General features: G+C 49.4%; 3 protein-coding genes and 1 non-coding gene across 4 annotated transcripts; 1 reads left to right on the forward strand and 3 right to left on the reverse strand.

The window, feature by feature from the left end:
* Positions 1–5,955: 5,955 nt before the first annotated feature.
* LOC117838261 (ankyrin repeat-containing protein At5g02620) lies at positions 5,956–9,222 on the reverse strand. Its single transcript, XM_034718215.2, has 3 exons — positions 8,812–9,222; positions 7,558–7,993; positions 5,956–7,439 (listed from the first exon to the last, which is right to left on the reverse strand). Exons 2-3 carry the CDS (start codon positions 7,952–7,954, stop codon positions 6,139–6,141), a joined length of 1,698 nt encoding a protein of 565 aa, XP_034574106.1. The 5' UTR covers positions 7,955–7,993; positions 8,812–9,222; the 3' UTR covers positions 5,956–6,138.
* Positions 9,223–10,754: 1,532 nt separating this feature from the next.
* On the reverse strand, positions 10,755–13,807 carry LOC117838260 (ankyrin repeat-containing protein ITN1). The gene is made up of 4 exons (XM_034718214.1): positions 13,560–13,807; positions 12,670–13,461; positions 11,958–12,367; positions 10,755–11,855 (listed from the first exon to the last, which is right to left on the reverse strand). Exons 1-4 carry the CDS (start codon positions 13,579–13,581, stop codon positions 11,022–11,024), a joined length of 2,058 nt encoding a protein of 685 aa, XP_034574105.1. The 5' UTR covers positions 13,582–13,807; the 3' UTR covers positions 10,755–11,021.
* Positions 13,808–20,958: 7,151 nt separating this feature from the next.
* On the reverse strand, positions 20,959–21,032 carry TRNAR-UCG (transfer RNA arginine (anticodon UCG)). The gene has a single exon. It is a non-coding gene; the product is annotated as a tRNA-Arg (tRNA).
* Positions 21,033–21,196: 164 nt separating this feature from the next.
* Positions 21,197–24,243, forward strand: LOC117837877 (UDP-glucuronic acid decarboxylase 1). The gene is made up of 7 exons (XM_034717679.2): positions 21,197–21,840; positions 22,079–22,226; positions 22,353–22,432; positions 23,071–23,154; positions 23,244–23,318; positions 23,589–23,681; positions 23,791–24,243. Exons 1-7 carry the CDS (start codon positions 21,292–21,294, stop codon positions 23,980–23,982), a joined length of 1,221 nt encoding a protein of 406 aa, XP_034573570.1. The 5' UTR covers positions 21,197–21,291; the 3' UTR covers positions 23,983–24,243.
* Positions 24,244–24,290: the final 47 nt, after the last annotated feature.

Consider the following 24,290-nt stretch of genomic DNA (forward strand, 5'->3'; position numbering starts at 1 on the left):
ATAGAGAATAGTAATTAAGATATATACATATGGTGTGTGTCACCCATTATAAAAATATAGAGAAAGTGATGAGAATATAGTTTTTCATGTTAAAATATAGTTCAAATTTAGAGTCCATTAAACAAATTCAAGCGCATACTTGCGATGCAAAATGAAAAAAAAGAAATATCCTAAATGTTGATGAAAAAGTTGTAGAGTAATTTGTAACTAAAGTCTATCACAATCAGTTGAAGATAATAATAATATATCTATATAAGTATTGTGTAAGCATATTTAACAAATGAGAGAGAGCTCAACGTAACAATCTTTGATAGTAAGCTATATCCCCTTACTTTTTTAAAAAGAAAGTGGAGATTGTGCAAGATGCGCTAGGAAATTCTCACAAAATTCAAATACAACTCGGCATCAATCCCAGAGACTCTAATAGTCATAGCCAGTGGTCTATTATATTTTCTAAAAATCACCCACCATTGTCATTGTAAAAATATTCTAATGACACAGGTGGGTAATTTTGTAATATAATAAACCCTAAATCGATATCTAAATTACCCACCTTCGCATTATAAAAAAATTAATTTATTGTAACAAATAATCTTCATCTAAATTATCCATACATGTCATTATAAAAATAACTTAAAATGCTTTTATAAATTTGTATCTAAATTACCCACTATTAAAATAACCTAAAGTAAGCACCTAACTTTTAATCTAATTATCTACATGTTCTTTGTATAGAAATATCAAAAGTAAACAAATATATGATTCTATACCCATTTTATCATTTTTAATGTAGAAATAATAAGTTAAGGTATATATGCATGATGTGTGTCGATGTGTAGACCATTTAGCGAAAGGGTCTCTAGTCTAGTGGTCAGAGCATCTCAATAGTACTCAGCAAGCCTGGGTTCGACTTCCAGTGGGAGCGAATTAAATAGGTCTGGAATAAAAAAAATTATAAAAAAATAGGTAGGGGCTTCTCCTGCTGACTTCGGTCAAAAAAAATGTGTAGACCATTTATACACGTATGGGAGGCAGTGATGAAAAATACTGATTTTCAATGATAAATGCAATGTATGGAGGTGCGTCACAAGGTGAAAAAATATGAATATGGATGAAAAAGTATTGTAAGAAAATTAATGTCAATCAAAACTAGAGTATTGTAAGAATATTAAACAAATAAAAATGTTGAAGATAAATAATTTGATTATTAGTCACAGAATTAATTTTTAAATAACTATAATTTTTAAAATTATTAGTCCATGTGCGAGCACGAGTTGATGAACTAATAAAACTCAAAATGACTTACAATTTGAAATAGAAGAAGTTGTATAAGAATGGTAGCTATCACATATTATCTATTTGCAACGTAGGAATGAATGCAAACCGAACCTTGAATTGTATCTTGTGAGAGAAGATTTCAAGTACATTTTTTTTCTTCTTCCACTTTTCATAACCGAAATCATATTTCCTAACATTAGAAGACATCAGAAATTAATCGACCTCGTGTTTCATGAACCATGAATCACAAACACAACAAAATTAATTAAAACAACAACGGTGTTGGTGAGAGATGAAGAATTGAAGATAAATTCCATGTTAACCAGAGGGGAGGGGATTTTGCGCATGATCGAGTCTTGATGGTTGACCCAATAATGCGGAGTTAGTAGAACCGGATTCAAAATATACTGATTCTGATTTCCGGTGTAAGAGCCAAGAAGCCAAGAACGCATTATGACCATGTGGCATGTGTACGATTGTGCTAGGTTGGATCACTTGATCGGTAGAACAATTTGACAAGTATGTAAATAGAAAATGATTTACTCCAAATCCAAAATCATGCTAGGGCTGGCCACTTACCTGCCTCTAGCCTTGATGCCGTATTGTTCAATAGATGCTACGATGGTGATGAACAAAACGTTCAATGTCGCGTGTGGATCAACAGTCGTTCATCGTCCACACATCAAAGTTTGACTTCTTATCGACTTACATGGATAGTGGGTGTGGCATGTGATGGTCTGACTTTGCTTCATGATGGATGTGGACATTCACATATGCATGACTCTTGCTCTTGCATTGCATCTAGCAGTAGGCAGCCCGACCGACCCAGTGGGTGGGGCTTGGTCAGAATAGATTTTGGTTTTGTCTAAGTTTCATAGTATAACCATTGTGTGCGGTGATCCGTCTAGGGCTGTTAAAAAAGATCGAGGCTTGCAAGCTACTCAAACTCGGCTCGCTATAGGTTTGATTTGAGATCGGCTCGACTGATAAACAAGCTGAGCTCAAGCCTACTCGAAAGCTCGTGAGCTTTGACGAGCCGAGCTCGAGCCTTCGACGAGCTTCTAATTTTGAAGCCCCATATGTGATATGTGTTCTAGACTTATAGTTCCCTTTAGGCTACCTTAAAACTTCAAAGACATGAGCTCATCAGACCTCACATTGGCAAATCCCACATTCATACGCATGCCTACAAGCCCTACCACTACGTGACCACACCCTAGCTAGCATGTAGTTGAAAGTTTTTCCTATTTTGTATGGTCAGCAGATGAATCGTTCCCATGAATTACTTTTATCCTCTACGAAGAAACATGTAAACAAGCCTTGATGAGCTTTCTCAAGTCAAGCTCAAGCTTCAGTCGAGCCAAGCTCAATCGTTATGTCAGGCTCGCTCGAGCTCGGCTCAAGATGAAATCAAGCTCGAACTTGAGGTAGCAGGCTCGCTCGAGCTCCACTCGTTGACTGCCCTAGATCTGTCATAGTCGTGCAGAGATGTAAGGGTTCGTATAAGTTAGGCTGGGGGATGTCAAAGTGACATCAATTGGCGCTGGTCCGATCACATGCCTCGAAGAATTTACTGGGTTAAGGTCTTGCTAAATTCATTCTGCAGTGTGTTTTGGACAAGGGTTGTTGCTAGGGCATTCTAGAGGTGGTTGGGCTAGTTTGATTATCCAATTTCATCTTGCAACAAGAGGTACAAGTTCTATGGTATATATGATGAAAAGTGGGGAATAGTTAGGGTTGGAAGCTAGTCCTAGGTTAGGATTGATTATGGAAGGATTCAAGGGTATTAGAGGCTTAGCATGGTCAAGCAATATACAAGCAAGGGACCTAAGTTGGATTAGAGGGTTGGTGATGAAGTCCTTGCTCATAACTCCCTCATGGTCCCATGGTTGAGCTTCCATGATCATCTTGAATGAATCCTTAGGCTTGAGCAAGAGAGGGTGTGAGGGTTCAGCTCTATGGTTCATCCTTCATGGCTTGAGCAAGAGAATGGAGTGAGAGAATGTGAGAGGGTGAGAAGAAAAGTGATGCTTGGATAAGAATGAGCGTGGTGAAGTGGATAGTTTGAGCTGACAGGTGGCCCAAGTGGGGGGGAGGGGGAGGGGGAGGGGGGGCGTAATGTGGCAAGTGTCCCTGGCATGTGATGTGGTGTCCCGACATTAATTGTCGGTCCGATCGCAGATGGCAGCGGTGCAACCATCAATGCCGAATTGGTTGACATGGAGGGATCTGACTAGTCATTGGTCAATTGGGTTCAAAGCGATCGGCATGGCTTGGTTAGTGGTTAAGTCTGAGCATATGCTTGGCAATTCAATTGCTATTTGGCATGAAAACTTGATTTTGATCCTTTTTAGGCTTTTCTAGAGAGGAGATTTTTTGTTACTAAAGTTTGACCTAATCATGATACTAATTAGTATAATCGGAATGTCGGGTCATTATAGGTATCCTCCTATATCAAGTTATAAACACTACCTAAAACATGCTTTTCGTGGTGCAATGTGTTATTCGGGGGTACCTACCCCCAACGTCATATATATTGTGTACTGGGTATTGTTGTAGGAATTTTTGCCATTGCCGACACGATGAGTGTAGAAATCAAACTCCATCACCTTATTATTAAGCTGAGAGCTGATGGGATGAGGGATGAGACCCAGTAACACTAGTATTATTTATATAATATACTCATCATATTATGCGTGCTACGCTCAGCAGTTGCAGTGCCCAATAGATCGCAACCCAAATCTTGACCCACTCGTTTGCTGTTCGCCTCACTCCCCGTCACTCGCCCTCACTTCCCCCTCCCTCTCGCTCTGCCACCCGAGTCTGCCGTGCCTACCCGACAATGATGATGGAGGTACGCGATCGCATATTTCCTCTCCAAGTAGTGATACTGAGTAAATGTAATGAAGTTTCAACTTTTTGCATGTTAACACTAGGGAATCGGGTAATCTTATTGTTGGCTTTGATCGGTTTACATGAACAAAATAACTTATGAACCGTGCACGTCGTTATGCTTGTCAACCATGAGTGAAATCAGATAACTCATAATTTCTTATTGATGTTAACTCTTTTGTTAGTTAAGCCAAGAATTCAATCATATTTTATGATGTGTGAATAAAAGGAATTCAGATACAAGCAAGAGAAATAGAAGTATTACAGTTTGCATAGATGTAATTTGAAAGTATTTCAAACATGCAGCTAAGTGCGCTGCCATTTATTGAAAACTCTTGGCAGCATTCACACGATACATATATTTCATTAGACACGTGCTAAAATAAAACGCAAAATAATAATAATAATAATTCTGCATAGTTGAATATCATTGAAAATTTTCAGTTCCATAAATCAAATTTAAAGTTATTCTTGTTGTAAGCCTTAAAGGAACTAAAAATATAATGTCATTTATAGGATATTTGTAACTTTACATGGCTATTTGATATCACTATTTCAAGGCTTAGAGTAACTCAAAGAGTTTCCTAAGAAGTTCTTCCCCAAAACTACGTATCAGGGGTTCTTCCAAAAAGTTTTTCCTAAAAAACATATCAACCTACAGTAAATCGCTAATAACTAGCCCCTAATATTTCAAAACAGGCCACATCATCATAATTGGGCCTAACCCGGCGCCTCCCTACTCTCTCCCCGTCTCATTCTTTCTTTTTCTTCCTCCAGCCGAAGAAGAACCAAAACAGAGCGAGCTCCTCCTCGCCGCCGGCCAAAATCCTCCAGCTTTACGCCGCCTCAACCCAATAGCCGCCACCCTAAGCTTCACAACCCCCCGCACGACGTCCTCGAGCCGTTCCCCTTGAGCTTCGGCCACCCCACGCCTGAAAATCGCCGCTGCCCGAGTCGCCATTGTCGCTCGACCCCAACCTTCGCCCCCCCCCCCCCCCCCACGACAGCACCCTCTGGCCATCTCCCACCAATCACCCACGCACGCACCTTCCCCACCTCTTCAGCTCCCTCCTTCGCCGTCTCCTGGCCGCAGCCTTGGCTCCTGGCATCGGGGATTCAAGTTCCCTTGGCCGCCCGAGCCGTCAGCCACCATGGCTGCCCTCCCGTGGAACGCCGTCGTCCCGGCCTTCCCGATGCAAAAAAAAAAAACGCAAAAATGGGATGTAGGTGAGCCCCTGGTCGTCATGCGCTCGACATATCACCATCTTGTATAGGTTTCCATGCTCGATTCCGGGCTGGTCGCCGTCCCCGCCGCCGTAGAGCTTCTTGCCTCGCGCGCACGACAAATCTTGCGGGAAAAGACTCTCGTGCGCAGGAAGGGGGCGATTGGGGGAGGAGGAAATCGCGAAAATATGTGCGGCGACGGGCTCTGTTTTAGCGTCGCGAATAGCTTGAGGAAGCTTTGGGGGAGCTATTGGAGTTATTTTTTCTTTTTTTTCTCCCTAAACAAGGTATTAAAGGTAGGATACGGAATCTTTTGAAGTTGCTCTTAGTGATTGTGCTATTACCACGTACCAATAACGCAAACTTTCTATAAAATATCCTCTCTTAAATATCCCACTTTGATAGGTCTTACTCACTGCATCGTAGATTGAGCAAGGTTGCGTGGGCCGCAGAGACTAGCTCATAAGATGACCAAGACCAGGAAGCACAGCCCATCCGGCCTCGTTAAGAAGAGCAGACGCACAATCCCCTCGAAGAGAAAGAAATCACGGAAGCTGTGCAGAGTTCTAAATCGCTGGTTTATTCGCTACTTCAGTCCTCCTTATTATGAAACAAGTTCAGCAGAGAGTAAATAATTCAGATCGAGCTACTGCAAAAAAAATGTTAGCCCGGCCCGCGGCACGGTAACTTTTCGCCATGGTCGGTCATGCACGGCTGAGGAAGCCTGCCAGCATGGGTGGTCAGTCAGATTGCGTACATCCTCTTGTACTCCTCGTCGATCCACTCGGCCTCCGACATGCCGGAGCAGGAGAAGGATCGGGATCGGCTGAGCGATGCGCGCTTGATGCTGCGCATCCGCTTGGCCTCGACCCGGTGCGCGATGACCCAGTAGAGCATGGTGCCGATGGTGGTGACCAGGATGGTTCCGCCCATGATGGTGACGCACACGGCCAGCCACCGCTCGGCGCGTCCCACCACCACGAACGAGAGCGCCAGGAAGGAGACGCTGATGAGCACGCACGCCACCCACATGAGCTTGTTGATCACCGCCATCATCTGCTTCTTGGCCTTTCGCTCGATCACCACCACCGACGTCTGCACCACCACGACGGCCAGCGAGATGAAAAGCGACACCGAGTCGAAGACGAAGAAGATGATGAAGGCCGTCTCGTGGGAGATGTTGGCCTCTCCCAGCTGCTGCCCGGGCGCCAGGCTCCCCGGGTCCTGCACGTACTCCCCGGGCACCGTGAAGATGGCCGCGAACGCCACCGTCGCGATCAGCACGGCCACCACCGTCGTGGAGTTGATGGCGTTGTTCAGACCCTCCTCGTGGAGCTTGTTGATGCGCTTGGCGATGCCCTGCATGCGCACCCGCGTCTGCCGCGTCTGCTCCAGCTGCGAGTGCACCTCGTGCTTGATGTCGCTCACTTGCTGCTTCAGCTCCCGCGCCTGCTTGCCGCCGCCGCCGCCGCCGCCGCCGGGGCTGAGGGCGCGCGCCGTCATCACGCCGTGCTCCGCCAGGAGCTCCGCCACCTCGGCGTTGCCCATCTTCTCCGCCGTGTCCAGCGGGGTCTCGCGGGACCGGTTGATCGCATTCAGGTTCGCGTCGGGCGCCGCGACCAGCCGCCTGATGATCTCGTGGCGCGCCTTGCGAGCGGCGATGTGCAGCGCGGTGTTGTCCTTGTTGTCCGGCTGGTTGAGCAGCGCCGGCTCGGCGGCCAGGAGCGCGTCGACGAGGTCCAGCCTGGTGCCCTTGGCGGCCATGTGCAGCGCGGTCTGCCCCTTCTTGTCCGTGCGCAGCGCGATGCTGGGCTCCGCCTCCAGCAGCGCGCGGACCACCTCCACGTGCCCGTTCCGCGCCGCCGAGTGCAGCGCCGTCTTGCCGTTGCTCCGCGCGATCAGGGCCAGGCTCCCGTCCACCTGCAGCAGCAGCTGCACCACGTCCATGTGCCCCTGCGTCGCCGCCGTGTTCAGCGCCGTCGTGTTCGACGCGTCCACCGTCATCGCCAGCTGCGGCAGCGCCAGAAGCAGCTCCCTCACAACATCTGCATGGGATGCATATAATGTACCATATCATCATCACATCCATCTCGAGATTGTCTCCGACATGGCATGGGATCGAGCAAGAGAGAATTAATGGCGATCATGAGAAACCAACAATACCTACATCCCCTTGCTTGGCGGCGATGTGGAGGGCGTCGTAGCCGCTGCGGGCCTTGATGCTGGCGGTGGCGACGTCGTGGTACTTGATCAGCTCCGCCACCAGGGCCACGTACCCGTACTCGGCGGCCACGAACAGCGGCGTCTCCCCAGCCTGGTTCTGCCTCGACAGCAGCGCCGCCACCTCCTCGGTGTCCTTTCCGGACAGCATCTCCCGCATGGAGGCGAGCTGCCCGGCGCGCGCCGCCGCGTGCATCGCCGTGTCGTCCCGCTTCCCCGTCAGCTGCTTCGTCATCTTCTTGCGGCGCGTCGCCGCCTGCGCCGCCCTCGGCGAGTCCATCGTCGCCGGCTCAAGCTGCGCCGCCGGCCTGTCCTCGCCCGGTTGGCCCCTCGCCTCCATCAAGCTCGGACACACGTCAAATGCAGCTACCAGCAATGGCTGCAAGAAACAAGATGAACCACGAAAGACCCCATTACTCCATCAGCAGCTTGTAGCAGCATTTCCTCCTGCCTTTTGGTCTCTTTTTTCGCCCACTTGCCCAATTCACCTACTACAAATTTCCCAATTCTATCACCCCTCCCTCTCAAAAAAAAACACTCAATCCCAGCTCAATGCGGAAATAAAATCCAAGAAAAGGAGAGAGAGGAAAAAGAAGAGCTAAAAAGTTGACCGAGAAAAAAAAAGAAGAAGTATGAACCAACCAATTGTAAAAGAAGGCCATGCAAGTGCCCTCCCCACTCCATCTACCCACACAAAGCCATTCCCCAATGCAATTCGCACCACACAAGAATTGGACAAGATATCTAGGAGCCGATCGCATGCAACGCAACGCAACGCGGCTAAGCAACCAGCGCCCCTCGGCCTCTCAATCATACTCCCACATCCCCCATTTCGTGACGGTTGCGAACGCAATCACCGCGAAAAGCCGCCCCACTTCAACCTCAGACCTCGCCACAAAAAGCCACCAATGAGTCAGCAATGGCGCATAAGAAAACTCGATCGGATCGAAAAGCAATCGCATCGCAATCGCAGTCGGTCGCAGCAACAACGTCCGAGGAGCACTGGAGCACTCGATGATGGCCTGGCGGAGAAGATCGATAAACAAACCGCGAGCATGATGGGAATCCGGAATCGCGTTAGGGATTATAGAATCTCCGGCGCCATGCCATCCCCTCCGCGGAACAGGAACTGGGCGGCGGCGGCGGCGGCGGGCAGACACGCACACATGGGTGGCTGGGCGGCAGGGACAAACATACCGGCGTGACGAGCTCTGCGCGCCCTCCGGCTCGCGGCGTCCATGTGAGCCATGGGGCCCCCTCATCCACAGGCGGATCGGCAAGCAGAGGCAGGGATGATGCGAGGGAGAAGACAAAGAACCGGGCTGGCCGATCGCAATAAATAAATCCCCCAGTTGAATCAACGCATGAGCAGGCATGGGAAAATGGAATCAAATTCAGTGTGTGTTTCCCCCCTTCCCTTTTATTAAAAAGGCGTTCTTTCTGTGCTCGTTTGCTTCCGGCTAAATTAAGGAACGAACATGACTAATTGTGAGCCGTGACGTGGCTCCATAACTAACGCTGCATTATAGTTATCGTTAACAGGCAGTTGGTCACCGATGCAAATGTTAGGTGAGCAAATATTTTGTCTTCTTTTTTTAAAAAAAAATGGGTCGTTCATGCTGTGTTATTCTTTCTTCTGTTATTTTCCTCGTGTATCTTTTTAATTTATGTGAACGTCATTTTCGTTTCCATGCGTTCAAGAGGTGCGTGTCATTTTCTATCAGCTATTCAGCTCTTTGGTTTGGGTGCTGACGGAGCAATTGTTTTGGACGAGAGAGAGGAAAAGGTGGGCGTCGACCATTGACGAGGAACGGAGTGCAGTGATGCGCAGCCTCATCTCATCCATTGACGCCGGCAACGAGATGCCGACACATCAACGAGCGGCCGGGAAGAAGGTTTCCGAGCGATCGAACGATTCCCCGTTGCTAGCCGGCCACTCCAAACCGATCAGGTAATCGATGTTCAATTCAGTTCAGGAACTCTGCACTGAAGTAATGATGATAGCAAACAAATTGAACAGCATCGCAACAGGCCATCAAGAAGAAGAACATCACGATGCCAATGGCCATGCTCAATCGTGCGTGAACGAGTTGAGGACATTTTTTAAGCTGAATCCGTTGCATGTACCACTGACTCGATAAGAACGTTCTTCTGTACTGCAAACTAGTTACAAAGCCAGCGCCTTTACATGCTACTCCTGCAAAAGCGCGGAGCTTTACAAGATTCGCATATGCGTAAAGCTCCAAAGCGAAATCGTGTTCCAGTGGTGGCGCACTGACCATCTCCAGCTTCCATCCATCAATCCATGAACCACTCATCAGTGAACTTCGTCACGAAGGAACGAGCACGACCGTAACAATTGTAAAGTTGCCATCCTTTTGTTTGGGCAGAGGCTAAAACTTTTCCTGCTTTGGTCACTAGGGTTTCTTTCCTCACGTCCTTTCTGAACTGTAAAAGTTCACAGCCAATAATTTTCTCCAAAAAAAGTTTAATGATACTCATAGCTGCTATGTCAGTGTGATCTTGCAGCCGCCACTGGAAACCCAGAAATATTACAATGGATTCGCTGCAGGCATAGTGTGGTTTCACCTGCTAATCCACCAAATCATTCGATCGGACCAATCATTTAATGACCATTGACTCCGAATTAACAAGTCAACAGAGTCAACCGTCAGTGCCTTCACTTCACACGGCTTTCACGCTTTGGGTTCTGCGTAAGCGTAACCACCACCTCTGGTGTCAGCTTCCTTCTAGACCCTTTACCATCTGATGAAATTCCACGCACGGTTTTCAGGATCCAGACACTGGAGTGAGACGAATGGCGATCAAGTTGCGGTCAGGTTCTCGTCTCACTGTCTCAGTACATACCTCCTCCTGGTTGCCTGTCTCCATCGCCATGACTTCCAAGTGCACTCCAGCTCCCGGGTGTCCTGTCTACAGAGAAAAATCACCAAGCAACAGAATATCGGAACGGCAAATTTCTCAACTCTCATGTGCTGCGGAAAACGACCGGAGAACAAGGATCCACCCTCTTCTGTCTCTTCTCCATGGATGCGTCTCTGAGAAAAGAATATAAAAGGCAAAGGGTATCCAAATATATCATGCTACTGTCATTTGAATTGACTAACTGTTGAGATGAATTTGATGAAGGCCATGCATAAGGAGCACAGCACAGGCTGCGTGTATATATATAATATATATTCTGATAACCAATCTATCTGTAGTAGTATAGAACCAAGACCATCGCCTCCTGCTGATCCAGGAACAAGGGGAATGGCAGTTTTACACCAGCTTATTAGAATGTACAAAGTTAACCCCTAGTATCTAAAGGGTCGTGATTGATGTTCATAATTACATTCGTGTTGTATCACTGCCAAAAGGTTTGGAGGAACCAGATGGTACCGGACTCAAATGGCATATATCCGGTCGATCTCGGAATCTGAGAACTCCGAGTTATGCTGCCATGAGTTTGAGCCGCTCCTCCTGGTTGATTTCACCTTCTTCCTGATTTTACGCGTGCGCTTGGACTTCACCACGTAGTATGTCATTGTCCCAAGCACACCGGCCATGATCACCCCGCCAATCAGGGTCACAAGAAGCGCAGCCCATTGGAAGTGCCGCCCCACAACAATGTACGAGGAGGATATGAATGCGACCGTCGTGCACACTGAAGCCAGCCACATCAGCTTGTTGATGACCTCGACAACACGCCTCTCTGCTTTGGTCTCACCCCTAACCACTGTTATCTGGACCACCACAACTGCTAACGAGGTGAAGAGGGCAATGGCGTTGAAAATGAAGAAGACTTTGAAGGCTGCCGCGTGCACAGCTACCGCTACACCATGGTCGTCGTTACCGCCAGGCACTGTAAAGATTGCAGCAAATGCCACCGTAGCGAAGAGCACAGCCACAACAGTGACCGAATTCGTTGCATTGTTGATGCCTTCCCTATGGAGTTTCCTTAGCTCCTTTGCGATACCATAGACATTTTTGTTGGTTTTTCTGGCCTGCTCAAGCTGAGTATGCACATCCTTTTTGATCTCGGTCACTGTTTTTCTGAGCTCATCTCTAGGCTGATTCAGATCATTTGCCCTGACTGCACCAGCACGGGCTAAACACTCCTTTATTTCTTGAGACTCCTCTGATAGTGGCAGGCCCTCTGCTATGTCAAATGCAGTCTTCCGATCCCTAGTCAATGCATTCACATTCATATCTGGAAGAAGTAGAAGCACATTTACAATCTGCAAAAGGAGACAGGCCTGTGAGCAGAAGAATATTGCATTTTGTTGGACGAAACAAAAGAACGATGCTATTTTACATTAGATAAAAGGGAAGAAGAATACCTCTGATCTTTTCTTTCTGGTTGCAACATGCAAGGCTAAGTTGCCATTTCTGTCAGGTAGCATGACTATGGCCGGATCAGCATTCACAAGCGCCTGAACAACCTCAGCACTGGTTCCTTTCACCGCCATGTGTAGAGCAGTCTGGCCTTTCTTATCAGTCCTCCGAGCAAGCTGGGTGTCAGCATCTAACAAAGCCTTCACAATTTCAACATGCCCCTGCCGCGCAGCGAAGTGCAAGGCATTCTTTCCATTTGCTTTTGATAGCTCAACCAACCCAGAGACTCGATCTAGCAGCAGGTTGACCACCTCAGTGTGGCCTCTAATGGCCGCCGTTATGAGAGGAGTCACATTTGATTGGCCAAACGTTTTCCCGAGGGATGGATCATGGTCCAGAAGTACCTTCACAATATCTATGAACAAATGTCACTAGTCCATTTCTCTCTATGAAACAAGTATACATAAAAAGTGAATGGAAGCAGGCTTTGTTCCCTAGCTTGTGATTGTATATAACTATATAGCCTATAGGTGATGATACACTACAGCCAGTATACTCTATCAGTACAGGTCAATTTCAGCACCCAACACTGGAAGACAGAGTAATAAAGTATAGCAACAAAATGATGTAACAGATTACATGTTCGAATTTAAGGATTGATCTTTAGTTCAAGTTGGAATCAGAGTGGTTTATGATGCCGGGGGAGTTGATGCTCACCTCGGTGGCCCTCTTTCGCAGCGACGTGCAGAGCATCGAATCCGGACTTGTTCTTCCTTGTGAGGCTCTCCTTGTCGGAGTGCTTAAGCAGCTCAACGACGATGTCAAGAAACCCCTTCTCGGCGGCGATGAGCAGAGCAGTCTCCTCCACCTCGTTGGTCTCGTTCACTATGGCGGCGCGGATCTCAGCGACCTCGCTGTCGAACTCCTCGCCGGTGCCGGTCATCTGCGCGTCGATCTCCGCGATGATCTGGCGCACGGCCTCGAGGTCCCCGCGCTGCGCGGCAAGGTGGAGCTCCGTGTCGTTGTGGCGGCCCGTCACCTGCTTGACGTACTTCTTCCGCCCCGCCTGGTCCATCCGCTTCCCGGAGTTGGAGAGCACCAGCACCGCCGCCGCGGCCGTCGGCGACGGGGACGGCGACGGCTGCGAGCTGTCGAGCCGATTGCTGGAGCCGGACATGACCAGCACGGGCCCCCTCGCGGTCGCCGGCGACGACGCCGGGGAGGACTGGTCCAGCCGGTTGCTGGAGCGCGACATGACGAGCACCGGGCGCGCGGGCGACGAGTCGAGGCGGTTGCTGGAGTGGGACATGACGAGCAACGGCCGCGACGGCGACGCGGCCGGCGACTGGTCCAGCCGCTTCCCTGAGAAGGACATGACGAGGCCGGGGCGCTTGGCCGCCCGCGCCGGGGAGTGGTCCGGCCGCTCCCCGGAGGCGCCCGCGCTGGACGCCGGCGACGGCGCCCCCTCCGACCCCGGCGACGCCAGCCCGATCTCCAGGTCGGCCACCCCTGCGCGCAACAAACCCAAGAGCCGCGATCCCTCAGCGATCGATCAACGGAACACGTATCGAGCCAGAGCAACCGAGGGTTAAGGAGGAGGCGGGCACCTTTGCCGGAATCAGCGGCCATGGCGGTCGTCGTCGGGCGGGCTACGGGCGGGCGGGAGGCATGGGGCGGCGGGAATGGGAGGTGGGGAGGCGAGCCGCGGATGGCACGGAAGCGACGGGGTGGAAGAGGAGGAGGGGGAAGGGCAACACGGACGGGAGGGATCGCGCTCGGCTTGGGTGGGGTGGGCTCGCGTCGCGGTCTTCTCTGCTGTGTGTGCGTCTGCGATGAAGGAGAACGGAGGAGCGCAGCGGCGTTTGTTTGGTTGGGTTTTTCCGGTTCCGCTGTTGTTTATGTGGCTGGGCCTGGCGCGCCAGGCCACCTGCCGGTATGCGTTGCATATGGCCATTTGTCGCTTTCCAAGCTGAATAATTATCTCCCCTGTTTCGTGCAAGTGCCTGTCAGGCTCACATGCCCTTTTCTAAATAAATAAATAAATGCATCTCGTGTAATATCAAGTGCGCGGTAATCTACACGGTTTTTCTTCAAGATAACCTCTTAAAAACTTGTTAACGTCGATGAAGATAAAAGCAAACGATGTTCTTTTTTATGAATTGCCATCAAAAATTGAAACGCTAGCTAAAATCACATAATTTAGCTCTGTGCAGTGGTCGTCTTATTCAGCTTGTCCATCACTATTCTAAATAGGGTTGCAATTGGTGACACCTTCTTCAGCAACGAGCTTTGGTGGCTTGTAGGCTTAGGGGGTGTTTGGGAGGAGAGGGTTAAATTTTAGCCTCCGTCACATCGAATGTTTGGACACTAATTAGAAGTATTAAACCTAGACTAATTACAAAACTAATTACACAACCTCTAGGCTAAATCGCGAGACGAATCTATTAAGCCTAATTAGTCCATGATTCGACGATGTGGTGCTACAGTAACCATTCGCTAATGATGGATTAATTAGGCTCAATAGATTCATCTCGTCATTTAGCCTAGGAATTCTGCAATTAGTTTTGTAATTAGTTTATGTTTAGTCCTCCCAATTAGTATCCGAACATCCGATGTGAGTCCCTGCAATCCAAACACTTCCTTCCTTGTAAAGATCGACAACGAGGTTCGCTAGTAATGCGCTAGTGTAAGCAGTAAGCGGATCGATGGAGAAAAAATATATCGTATAATAAGGCGGCAGAGTTGTTGAGATTTCAAATGTCTAGCACTCTACCGTAAACATATACACAAGCAACGTGTCAGTACGGTGGCATGGCTGGAGTCGGTAGGGATAGAGTTTGGTTGGGGGTTTGAGACAGCGGTGAAAGCCTTGCGAAACAAAAACAATGATGAGAGAGGGCAATGGCTCAGAATTCAGGAAGACATGTTGTGAATCCCCTGGTAGAGATCTTTAGCGACTCAATCAATTCCTAGGATGGTGATAGGGCAATCGGGTGATAGCGAGCATGTAAGGGGTGTTTGGATACACCTTACTAAACTTTTAACACCTGTCACATCGGATGTTTGATACTAATTAGAATTATTAAACATAGTCTAACTACAAAACTAATTGCTCAAATGGAGTCTAATTCGCGAGATGAATCTAATAAGCTTAATTAGTCTATGATTTGACAATGTGATGCTACAGTAACCATTTGCTAATGATGGATTAATTAGCCTTAATAGATTCATCTCGCGAATTAAACTCCATCTGTGCAATTAGTTTTATAATTAGCTCATTTTTAGTCCTCCTAATTAGCATCCAAATGTCTAATGTGATCCTGCTAAAATTTAGCACCTCGTATCAAACACGCTTTAAATTGCCACGCTAGGAAAATGGGGTCATGTAAATAGGATGCCTAGAGTAGGGACTGTGAGCTTTTTTCCATCTAAAGGGTAGGCCTATTTAGAAATTTTAACCTAAGATCAAGAAAATCAAATGTTTGGTAGGGCTAAAACATGCTTAATGTTATTCAGCACCTCCCGTCCAGGTTCGAGAACAAACAAAAACTCCGAACAACAAATTTGGAAGCGAAATCTTAACGAATCGGCTACAAGATGCTTCTAAGACAGGGCACATGTGAACTCAGCTCGCTCGGCAGAGTAGTAGATGATGCTTCGTGGCGTTCGTGGCTAGTGGCTCCCATCGGTAGCTCAAATCTCAAGTTGCAATGCCACCAGTACCACCATCCGGCAAAGGGAATCGTCATCGGTGGAAGTGGAACAGAGAATCCGGGATCGTTGCGGCCTTGCGGGGCCTCCTCTCCGCTCCGCCGCCGCGCTCCGCTCACCGCGAAACAAAGCACACGTGCACGCGCACCCCTTCCTCGTGCGGTCGTGCCGGTACGCGCCGTGGGCCGACGCGCATACCGAGCGCACGTTCTCGATCGCTCTACCCTTTTTAACGGCAGCTTCAGCTTTCCCAGCGAAAAGCAAATGCACAGCCGGTGCAATGCGATCGACTGATCGAGACATCAAGTTAAATTTCTGTGAGAACTCAGAGAACAGAGATGGGGAACCCACACACAGTGACACAGCCTGGGTTCAGAGAAGCAGGGTTGCTGGCCTGCAGTGTAGTGTTAACATCCGAGTCACAACACTGCATCAAGGTCTTGTTTAGTTCCCTCCTTTTTTCAACTTTAGCACTATGCAAAAAGAAGATTCACCATCACATCAAACTTGTGATACATGCATGGAATACTAAATGTAGATGAAATCAAAAACTAATTGTACAGTTTTGTTGTATTTTGCGAGACGAATCTTTTGAACCTAATTAGTCAATGTTGGATAATAATTCACAAATACAAATGAAATGCTACACTTACACATTTATAGCAAAATGCAAACTTTGCCTCTTCCAATTTGAAAACTAAACAACGTCTAATCCGACTTCGCATGTTGGTTCCGCCGCCGCGGCGAAGGATGGAACGGACTGGACTGCTGCCTTCACGTGGTCAGCTTATCTTGACTCGCTGGTCGGTGAGGTCAACGAGTCAACTCCCCCAACGGCCCCACGCGCCCGACAGTAGCGAAGGGACCTCGGTGGGCATACACGTGAGGCTGCCAGTGGAGTTATGCCGGACATTATGAAGATACGAACAGGGAAAACGAGGGCCGAATCAAATCACTGTCTCCCAGCTTGAGTTATCTGCGTCGATTTTTTTTTAACGTTCTCTGCGTCGATTTGATCAAGGTTGAAGATCGAAAACCTTCGTAGAAGGAAGAACGCCAGAACGGTAAACAGCAGGGAACAGCCTTCCAGGTCTCAGCAGTGTGTCTTCAGTCTTCAAGCAGAAACAGTCTGATCGGGAAACCTAAGGATGCTACAGCTAGTTCGCATTGACTGACTGATTGACACTACGGAAACACAGGGCATTCATGCGGTCACCACTCTTCACTTGCCAGTTCACTACCAGATGAGGAGGAGAGAAAGGAGAAACGCGCGAGAAGAGCCCCGCGAGTCCGCCGGGTTTAGCCGAAGCGAATCTCGAGGACCAATGTCCGTCTGTAGGTCGCCTCGGCTTTTGTTATCCTCTGGCTTCCGTCGGTCGGGTTTCGCGGTGTCGGCCCAGCGAGGAGACTATGGCCTATCGGCCCAGGATAGGAATTTAGGCCTTGCCAACGCAGGGATTCTGATACAATCCGTTGGCCGAAGTGGTTCGATGCTCACAGGAGTTGTGAGATTCACAGAAAGTAAACGCGCCCAAGCTAGCTTACCACGCGTTCACGCAACAAAATCGCGGTGGCCAATTGCGCGGCCGCGGCTTACACGAAGCGCGATCGAGAGCAGGTTAAGCGCCCGCGCCGGCGAGACGCACGGGTTCGTATGCGGTGGTGCTCAGCTAGGCAGTGCTCCGTGCTCCGACGAGGAACTCCTTCCACCTTCCTGAAGTCCTCGCGCGCGCGTCACCAAGCACAGGTCGATCGCCGCGCACGGCCCGCATGCCACCGGCCTCGAAGCACACCGCGGCGCGGTGTTATGTGGCGCTTAATGCCGCCGTGCCGCCGCCCTCCCGAGATCCACTGCACGCCACCTCGCGCGCGCGCTCGCTCGGCGCGCCTGTCCAGCCGCCACGCTGCAGCGCACCTTGTCCGCCGCCCCCACCGTCCGTCGAACTGCGTGCGCTGCCGCGACGTCGTCCACCGCCGCGTCGGTATGATCATCAAGGCACTCGACGGCACCTTCTTACTAGGAAGCTGGAACACATCGCGAGCTATTCTGGGCCCAGGAAAGGGGGCGGTGAGGACGTGGACGCCGCGGCGTGGCGACCATGTCGACACTGGCGCCGGCCAGTCGGACCCCAGGGGTGGACGGTAAATGAAATACCGTCCACCCCCTGGGCCTCTCCCGAACCAGATTGGGCACGTGCGGTCGAGATCGGCGCGGATGGTAGCGAGACCCCTCTCCGCCTTGCTCGCGGAGACGCACGACGCGCCCGCCTGGCGTTCCCCGGCTTCGACGAAACGATGAGCTCCCGTCCATCTGGAAGCTGGGAGTAAACGCTGGTCATGGAGACTGGAACATCATATCTTGCTCTTGCCAATTGCCATTGCCCTGTGCCCGTCCATCTGGGCCAGCAGCTCGCAGTCCGCGCTCTCGCGCCTAGCAGTAGTTTCCTCCCGTGCCGCTCAAATGCCGCCGTTGAAGCACACCATGGTGATCCGGCCGGCGGCGCGCTCGTGATGTCATGTCCGACACCCGCAGCTCGAAGTCCGTGTCCAGCAGGACGTTATTGACGGTCACGTTGCGGTGGACCATCGGCGGCGAACAGTCGTGGTGGAGGTCCGCCAGCGCGTGCACGAGCCCGTCGATTGCGCGCACCCGCGCCGCCCAGCCGAACCGCCTCGCAGCTCCGGCCGCCGGTGCCGTACAGCACCTTTCCGAGGCTGCCACGCGCCCACGAGCTCGTACGCCAGGTACATGTGCCCGCCCATGGCGCAGAACCCGTGGAGCATCACGATGTTCCGGTGTTGGACGCGCGTCAGCGCCCGGACCTCGCTCCCAAAGCTCCTCTCGCTAGCGCCCCGGCACGCGCCGCCAATCTCCGACGCGTCCAGCCACTTCACGACGAGGCTGTGCCCACCGGGCAGGTCGGCGAGGCACACGCTCCCGAAGCTGCCCTTGCCGATGCACTGATGCAGTAGGCCTCGTTGAAATGCTCCGTCGCCGCCAGGATGTTCCCGAACGAGAACTCCGCGTTCTTGCCCCAAGATGGGTGCGACGTCGTCCACCCCCGCGTGTCCTCTTCGATATGATTATCAAGTCAGTCGATGGCATCTTGTCCATGGGAGTCTGGAACACAATGTGAACCATTCTGAACCCAGGGAAATCGGGTGGTGGCGGAGCGTGTTTACAATGGCGCCGGCCAGTCGGATCCCGGGGGTGGACGGTAAATGAAATACCGTCCACCCCCTGGGCCTCTCCCGAACGTTGAATCGGACTCGTGCGGTCAAGATCGGCGCGGATGGTAGCGAGGCCTCTCCGCTATGCTCGCGGAGTCGCACTACGTGCCCGCCTGGCGTTCCCCGGCTCCGACGAAACGATGAGCTCTGCGAGCAAACGCTGGTCACTGAGACTGGGCACCATATCTTGCTCTTGCCATTGCCATGCATGTGCCCGTCCATCTGCGCCAGCAGCTCCAGCGCCCGTGCCGGCGCCGGCTGCCAGCATCCAGCATCCGCGGGCAGCACGCCGACACGGCACCTGCACGACGCCGGCGATCTCTCGCTCCCGCACCGTTTGCTGTTGTGCACAGCCGTGGCGCGAGGCGCCGCCGCCCCCTCGCGCGCCTAGCAGTAGCTTCCTCCCGTGCCGCATGTTGAAGCGCACCCCCCTCCACATGCCGCTCGAAAGCTGGAGCAAACCGTGGTGATCCGGCGGCGCGCTCCTGCTGTGGTGCCATCGAACCCGGCCGTCCACCTGCTGCCTGGGTGAGTAGCTCCACCAGCACGCGCACGCTGCATACACCAGACCTCGCTGCCGTCGCCCGTACGTGCTGGCGTCAAGCCTTGCCGCCGCAACGAAGACATTGGAAACTTGGCATTTGCAGGTGCCGCACACTCATATATGAGGAAAAAAAAAGTAAACAACACACCTGAGACTCGTGCATTCAAATTATAAGAGAGTACGCGACCATGCATGATGAAACACACACATGGCGCTGCAAAACATCCAACTAAAAAAAAAAGGCCATGCTGCTATGAAAACTAATTAACGCCGTGGGAATTTACTAGCCGAGAATAGCGGTGTTCTCCAGCGAGCTGCGAGGGGGTGGTCGTCGTACAGCGCAAGAGACCACGAGATTGCGATGAAGGTGTAGTCAAATACCAACAGCAAGACATACAAGGTATCAATCGACCTGCAAATTAACACGAACGGAATTATTAGATAAAACGCCATGGTTAATCAAATATTACGTAAAGATGGACCAGCAAATAAAGAAATCGCATGCGAAAAAGTCGGGCAAACATTATTTGCTAAAGCGTATCAAATTACTATTCGTCTTGACTTTTTAGATTCATAACATTTACTATGCATCTAGATATACACTATGTCTAGATACGTAGCAAAAGCTATATGCCTAGAAAAACCAAAATGAATTGTAATTTGAGATGGAGAGAGTAGTATATAATATACTTATCCAACAGGATGCACGTCCGATCTCACCATCTTGCCGTATCTATAATGATACATCCCAGGCGAGGTTCGAGTCAAGGCGATTTGTACGCGCCAGAGTTGCTCGTGCCGATGGTGAAGAAGGACTGTGAAGAAGGACTGTCGTAACCTATTCCTTACTTATACATACATGCCTCTTTCTAGTCCTATTACACAACCTCTGCGTTCCACTGAATCATTGGAACTGCTGTGAGCCAACTCTTTCTCAACAGTCTAAAATGACTCAGTTGATGGATATAGCTAGCTAAAGCCTCAAAGGCAAGTAAAGAATGAGCAACAAGGTTTCCCATAACGTTTTTGAACGTTTTTGAGTAGTTTGACAGTCGGTCGCGACTGTTGTCATAGTCAACGACGGTTGAAACTTTCAGGGAAAAAACTTCGAATTGGGAGGGCAATCCTCCCGGTGAGCTGACCGTACCCCAAACCGACATAGGTGAACAAGTAGAGTATACTAGGGCGCGTCAAGAGAACCATGTTGATAGACTGGTCCAGGAGTTTAGGGGTGGCCTTAACTGTCTCACAATAGCAAACTTCCTCAAGCCGACATGTCCCAACTGAGATCTCAAAAAAAAAAGATACGTCCCAACTACGACAAAGTTTTTCCCTGGTTCTCCGTCGCCATAGCTGATAGATATATACCGTATTCTGTTGGGAGTCGAAAACCGTAACGCGCGCGGAGTTCTACCGCCCGCTCGCATAGACTATTCTCGTATAGTCCACATGCCGTACTGTATATACAAGTAAAAGCAGAGTAGCCTCAAAAAGCCAAAAAGCATATATTATAAAAAACACGACCACAGTGAGAGTCGAACTCACGACCTTCTGATCCGAAGTCAGACGCGCTAATCCACTGCGCTATGCGGTCGATGACTGAAACTATTTTTTCTCAAATTAAATATAGTATTTACAACATCGAATCTAAGGAGAGTGGAGAACGATTCCACGCACGTGCGGCATCTGCGGGGGACAAGCCACCGCGCCAGGAAGCATCTCATTCGATTCGGCAGCTGCGGGCCCACGCTCCCCTCCGCATCACACGTGCCACTCCCCCCGCACCTGCGCCTCCCCTCGCCCCGCCCACCACTCTTCTCCGCCTCCGGCGAGAGGGCGCGACCCACCCCGCAATGAAGCAGCTGCACCGGCAGTCGAGCATGAGCAAGCAGCACCGGCCGCACCACCACCGCACCTCACTCTCCCGCACCCTCGCCTCCTACCTCCTCCGGGAGCAGCGCCTCCTCTTCGTCCTCCTCGGCTTCCTCCTCGCCTCTTCCTTCTTCCTCCTCTACCCGTCCCTCACCCCGCATCGCGCCGCCGGCTCCTCGTCCGCTACCAACATCGCCGTCGCCGTCGCCCGAAAAATCCCCCGCGGCGGCGTGCGCCGCCTCCCCGTAGGCGTCAGGAAACCCTCCCTGCGCGTCGTCGTCACCGGCGGCGCTGGGTTCGTCGGGAGCCACCTCGTCGACAAGCTCCTCGCCCGTGGGGACAGCGTCATCGTCGTCGACAACTTCTTCACGGGCCGCAAGGACAACGTCGCGCACCACCTCGGAAACCCGCGATTCGAGCTCATCCGCCACGACGTCGTCGAGCCAATCCTCCTCGAGGTGGACCAGATCTACCACCTCGCCTGCCCCGCATCCCCCGTGCACTACAAATTCAACCCCATCAAGACCATCATATCCTTCCCGCTTCCTTGTCAGTTTTTTTTTTTGAGGGTCGCTTCCTTGTCAGTTGTTCATTTATTCGTATGGATAGGATTTCCTATGCCAGTCTTATACTTCAATGATGCACATTTCACATGGGAGGATTTAGAATTTTGCGTGCCTTCGTTGCCGGGAAGAACCGGAATTTTACATCTGTTTGTTTTGTTCTTATTTTGCTTTCTTCGAATTGTTTCCTTAACCAATGATGCACAAGACAAATGTCATGGGGACCTTGAACATGCTTGGACTGGCTAAGAGGGTTGGGGCCCGGTTCTTGCTGACTAGTACCAGTGAGGTGTATGGTGATCCACTTGAGCATCCACAGAAGGAGAGCTACTGGGGCCATGTAAATCCCATAGGTGTGCTAATTTTGTCTCAAGGAAGAAACATTTATCATAAGCAAGACATACCTTGGGAGTATGGCCCATTTGAGTCTCTCTAAGTCCACTACATTGTGTTATATGCCGCTATGCTATAATGTGCAGGTGTTAGGAGCTGTTATGACGAGGGGAAGAGAACAGCAGAAACTCTTACCATGGATTATCATCGTGGTGCTGGTGTTGAGGTAAAGCTTCAGTTTCTGAGTAGGGATCAGGTCTAACTACAGACCATCTTGTTGACAATATATAGGACCTTTTAAAAATTGTCATATGTCAATCATGTACGGTCAAACAAATGTTATGACCATTTGGTAAGTTTTGCAATTGAGCTGCACGCACATGTAAAATATTGAGCATGAGCGATCCATGCCCTCTTGCATATATTATTTTCTCTTACACTTCATTTTGGGTAATCATTAAGATTAAGTATATTGCTATGGATTTGTAAAAAAGAAATGATTATCTTCATAGTATGTGGCATTAAAGGTTGTCCAAAAATTGGTCCATTGTTAAATTTGAGAAAGATGTCTTTTCTTAACTTTATCTCGGGTGTATATTCAAAATAGCGACCACTCATTATTTATAGATGGAGGGTTGTCAGGAAGGGATGTTGCATTACATTAAGCTGCTGAAGTGCTAATTGATCGGATCCTCTGGTACTTTGGAGCTTTGGAATTTTGATTTCTGATTTTCATTTTTAGCAAGATCTTAGTACAGCCTTAGTTTAAATGCTGCAATTCTGCTTCTGCTTATGAGTTATATGTGAGCTTTATCTGTATTCCACTTCTTGAAGGAAGCTTTGACATAAGACTGCTTCCCTCAGGTGAGGATTGCTCGCATATTCAACACATATGGCCCTCGTATGTGTTTAGATGATGGTCGAGTTGTTAGCAACTTTGTTGCACAGGTTTGTCTCATTATGGTTCTGATTTATAGGAGAAGAAGAGTATCATAAAGTTCAGCATTACCTAAAGTTGGACATTGTCTCATTTTCAGGCTCTGCGGAAACAACCAATGACAGTATATGGTGATGGAATACAGACTCGGAGCTTTCAATATGTTTCAGATTTGGTACTTATAACTTATGCATGGTTTTTTGTGCATTTGTTTATTTATACCAGAACTACCAGTTAATGCATTTACGGATTATGGCGCCATAATTCTGATCTCCTGCCCTGATAAATATTTCACGCGCCATAATGCAGAAGTGCATGCATTGTTCTTTATTTTCCTCAACTTTGTTCTTAGTTGACCAGTTTTTATTTTTTATCTTTTTTTCTGCTGAAAGTTCATGTTTGCCATATTCATATCTGAAAAATTTACACATACACGAATTTATAGGTTGATGGGTTGGTAACTCTGATGGAAAGTGACCATATTGGACCTTTCAACTTGGGAAATCCTGGAGAATTTACAATGCTGGAGCTTGCACAGGTCTGCTCTTGATACTGAAGTTATATACCCATTATTCTTTGAAAATACCTCGGATTCTTGTCTACAATACACCTACCAGGAATCATGACAATGCACGATTTCGCTACAGGTGGTAAAAGAAACAATCGACCCTGGCGCATCTGTCGAGTTCAAACCCAACACTGCAGATGATCCACAAATGAGAAAACCTGACATCTCTAAGGCCAAAGCTCTTCTCAATTGGGAGCCCAAAATCTCGCTGAAACAAGGCCTGCCGCGTATGGTCTCGGACTTCCAGAAACGTATAATGGATGAGAAATGAGGAGCAGGGGCTACCGAACTCAGAATACTGTATCATACTGACGGATCCGGTGCCTCAACAAAGCTCAGATGAAGGATCACTTGCCTATATTTTCTTCCTCCAGGGCAATTTCTTTTTTGTGATAGGACATCTGTTCTTTTGTTTCGGTATCGTTGATACATAAACTTTGCCATAGAATTACATGTTCGAGTTGTTATCAAAACTGTAGCCTTTCAATGAACAGTTTAGTATCTACATAACCATAGTCTTTTTTCTGTTTTACATTGTGTCTTGCAGCTCACTCAGTTCCATTTGAGGATTTCAGAGTC

The sequence above is a fragment of the Setaria viridis genome, chromosome 9 (assembly GCF_005286985.2).
Source record: "Setaria viridis chromosome 9, Setaria_viridis_v4.0, whole genome shotgun sequence".
Lineage (NCBI taxonomy): Eukaryota > Viridiplantae > Streptophyta > Magnoliopsida > Poales > Poaceae > Setaria > Setaria viridis.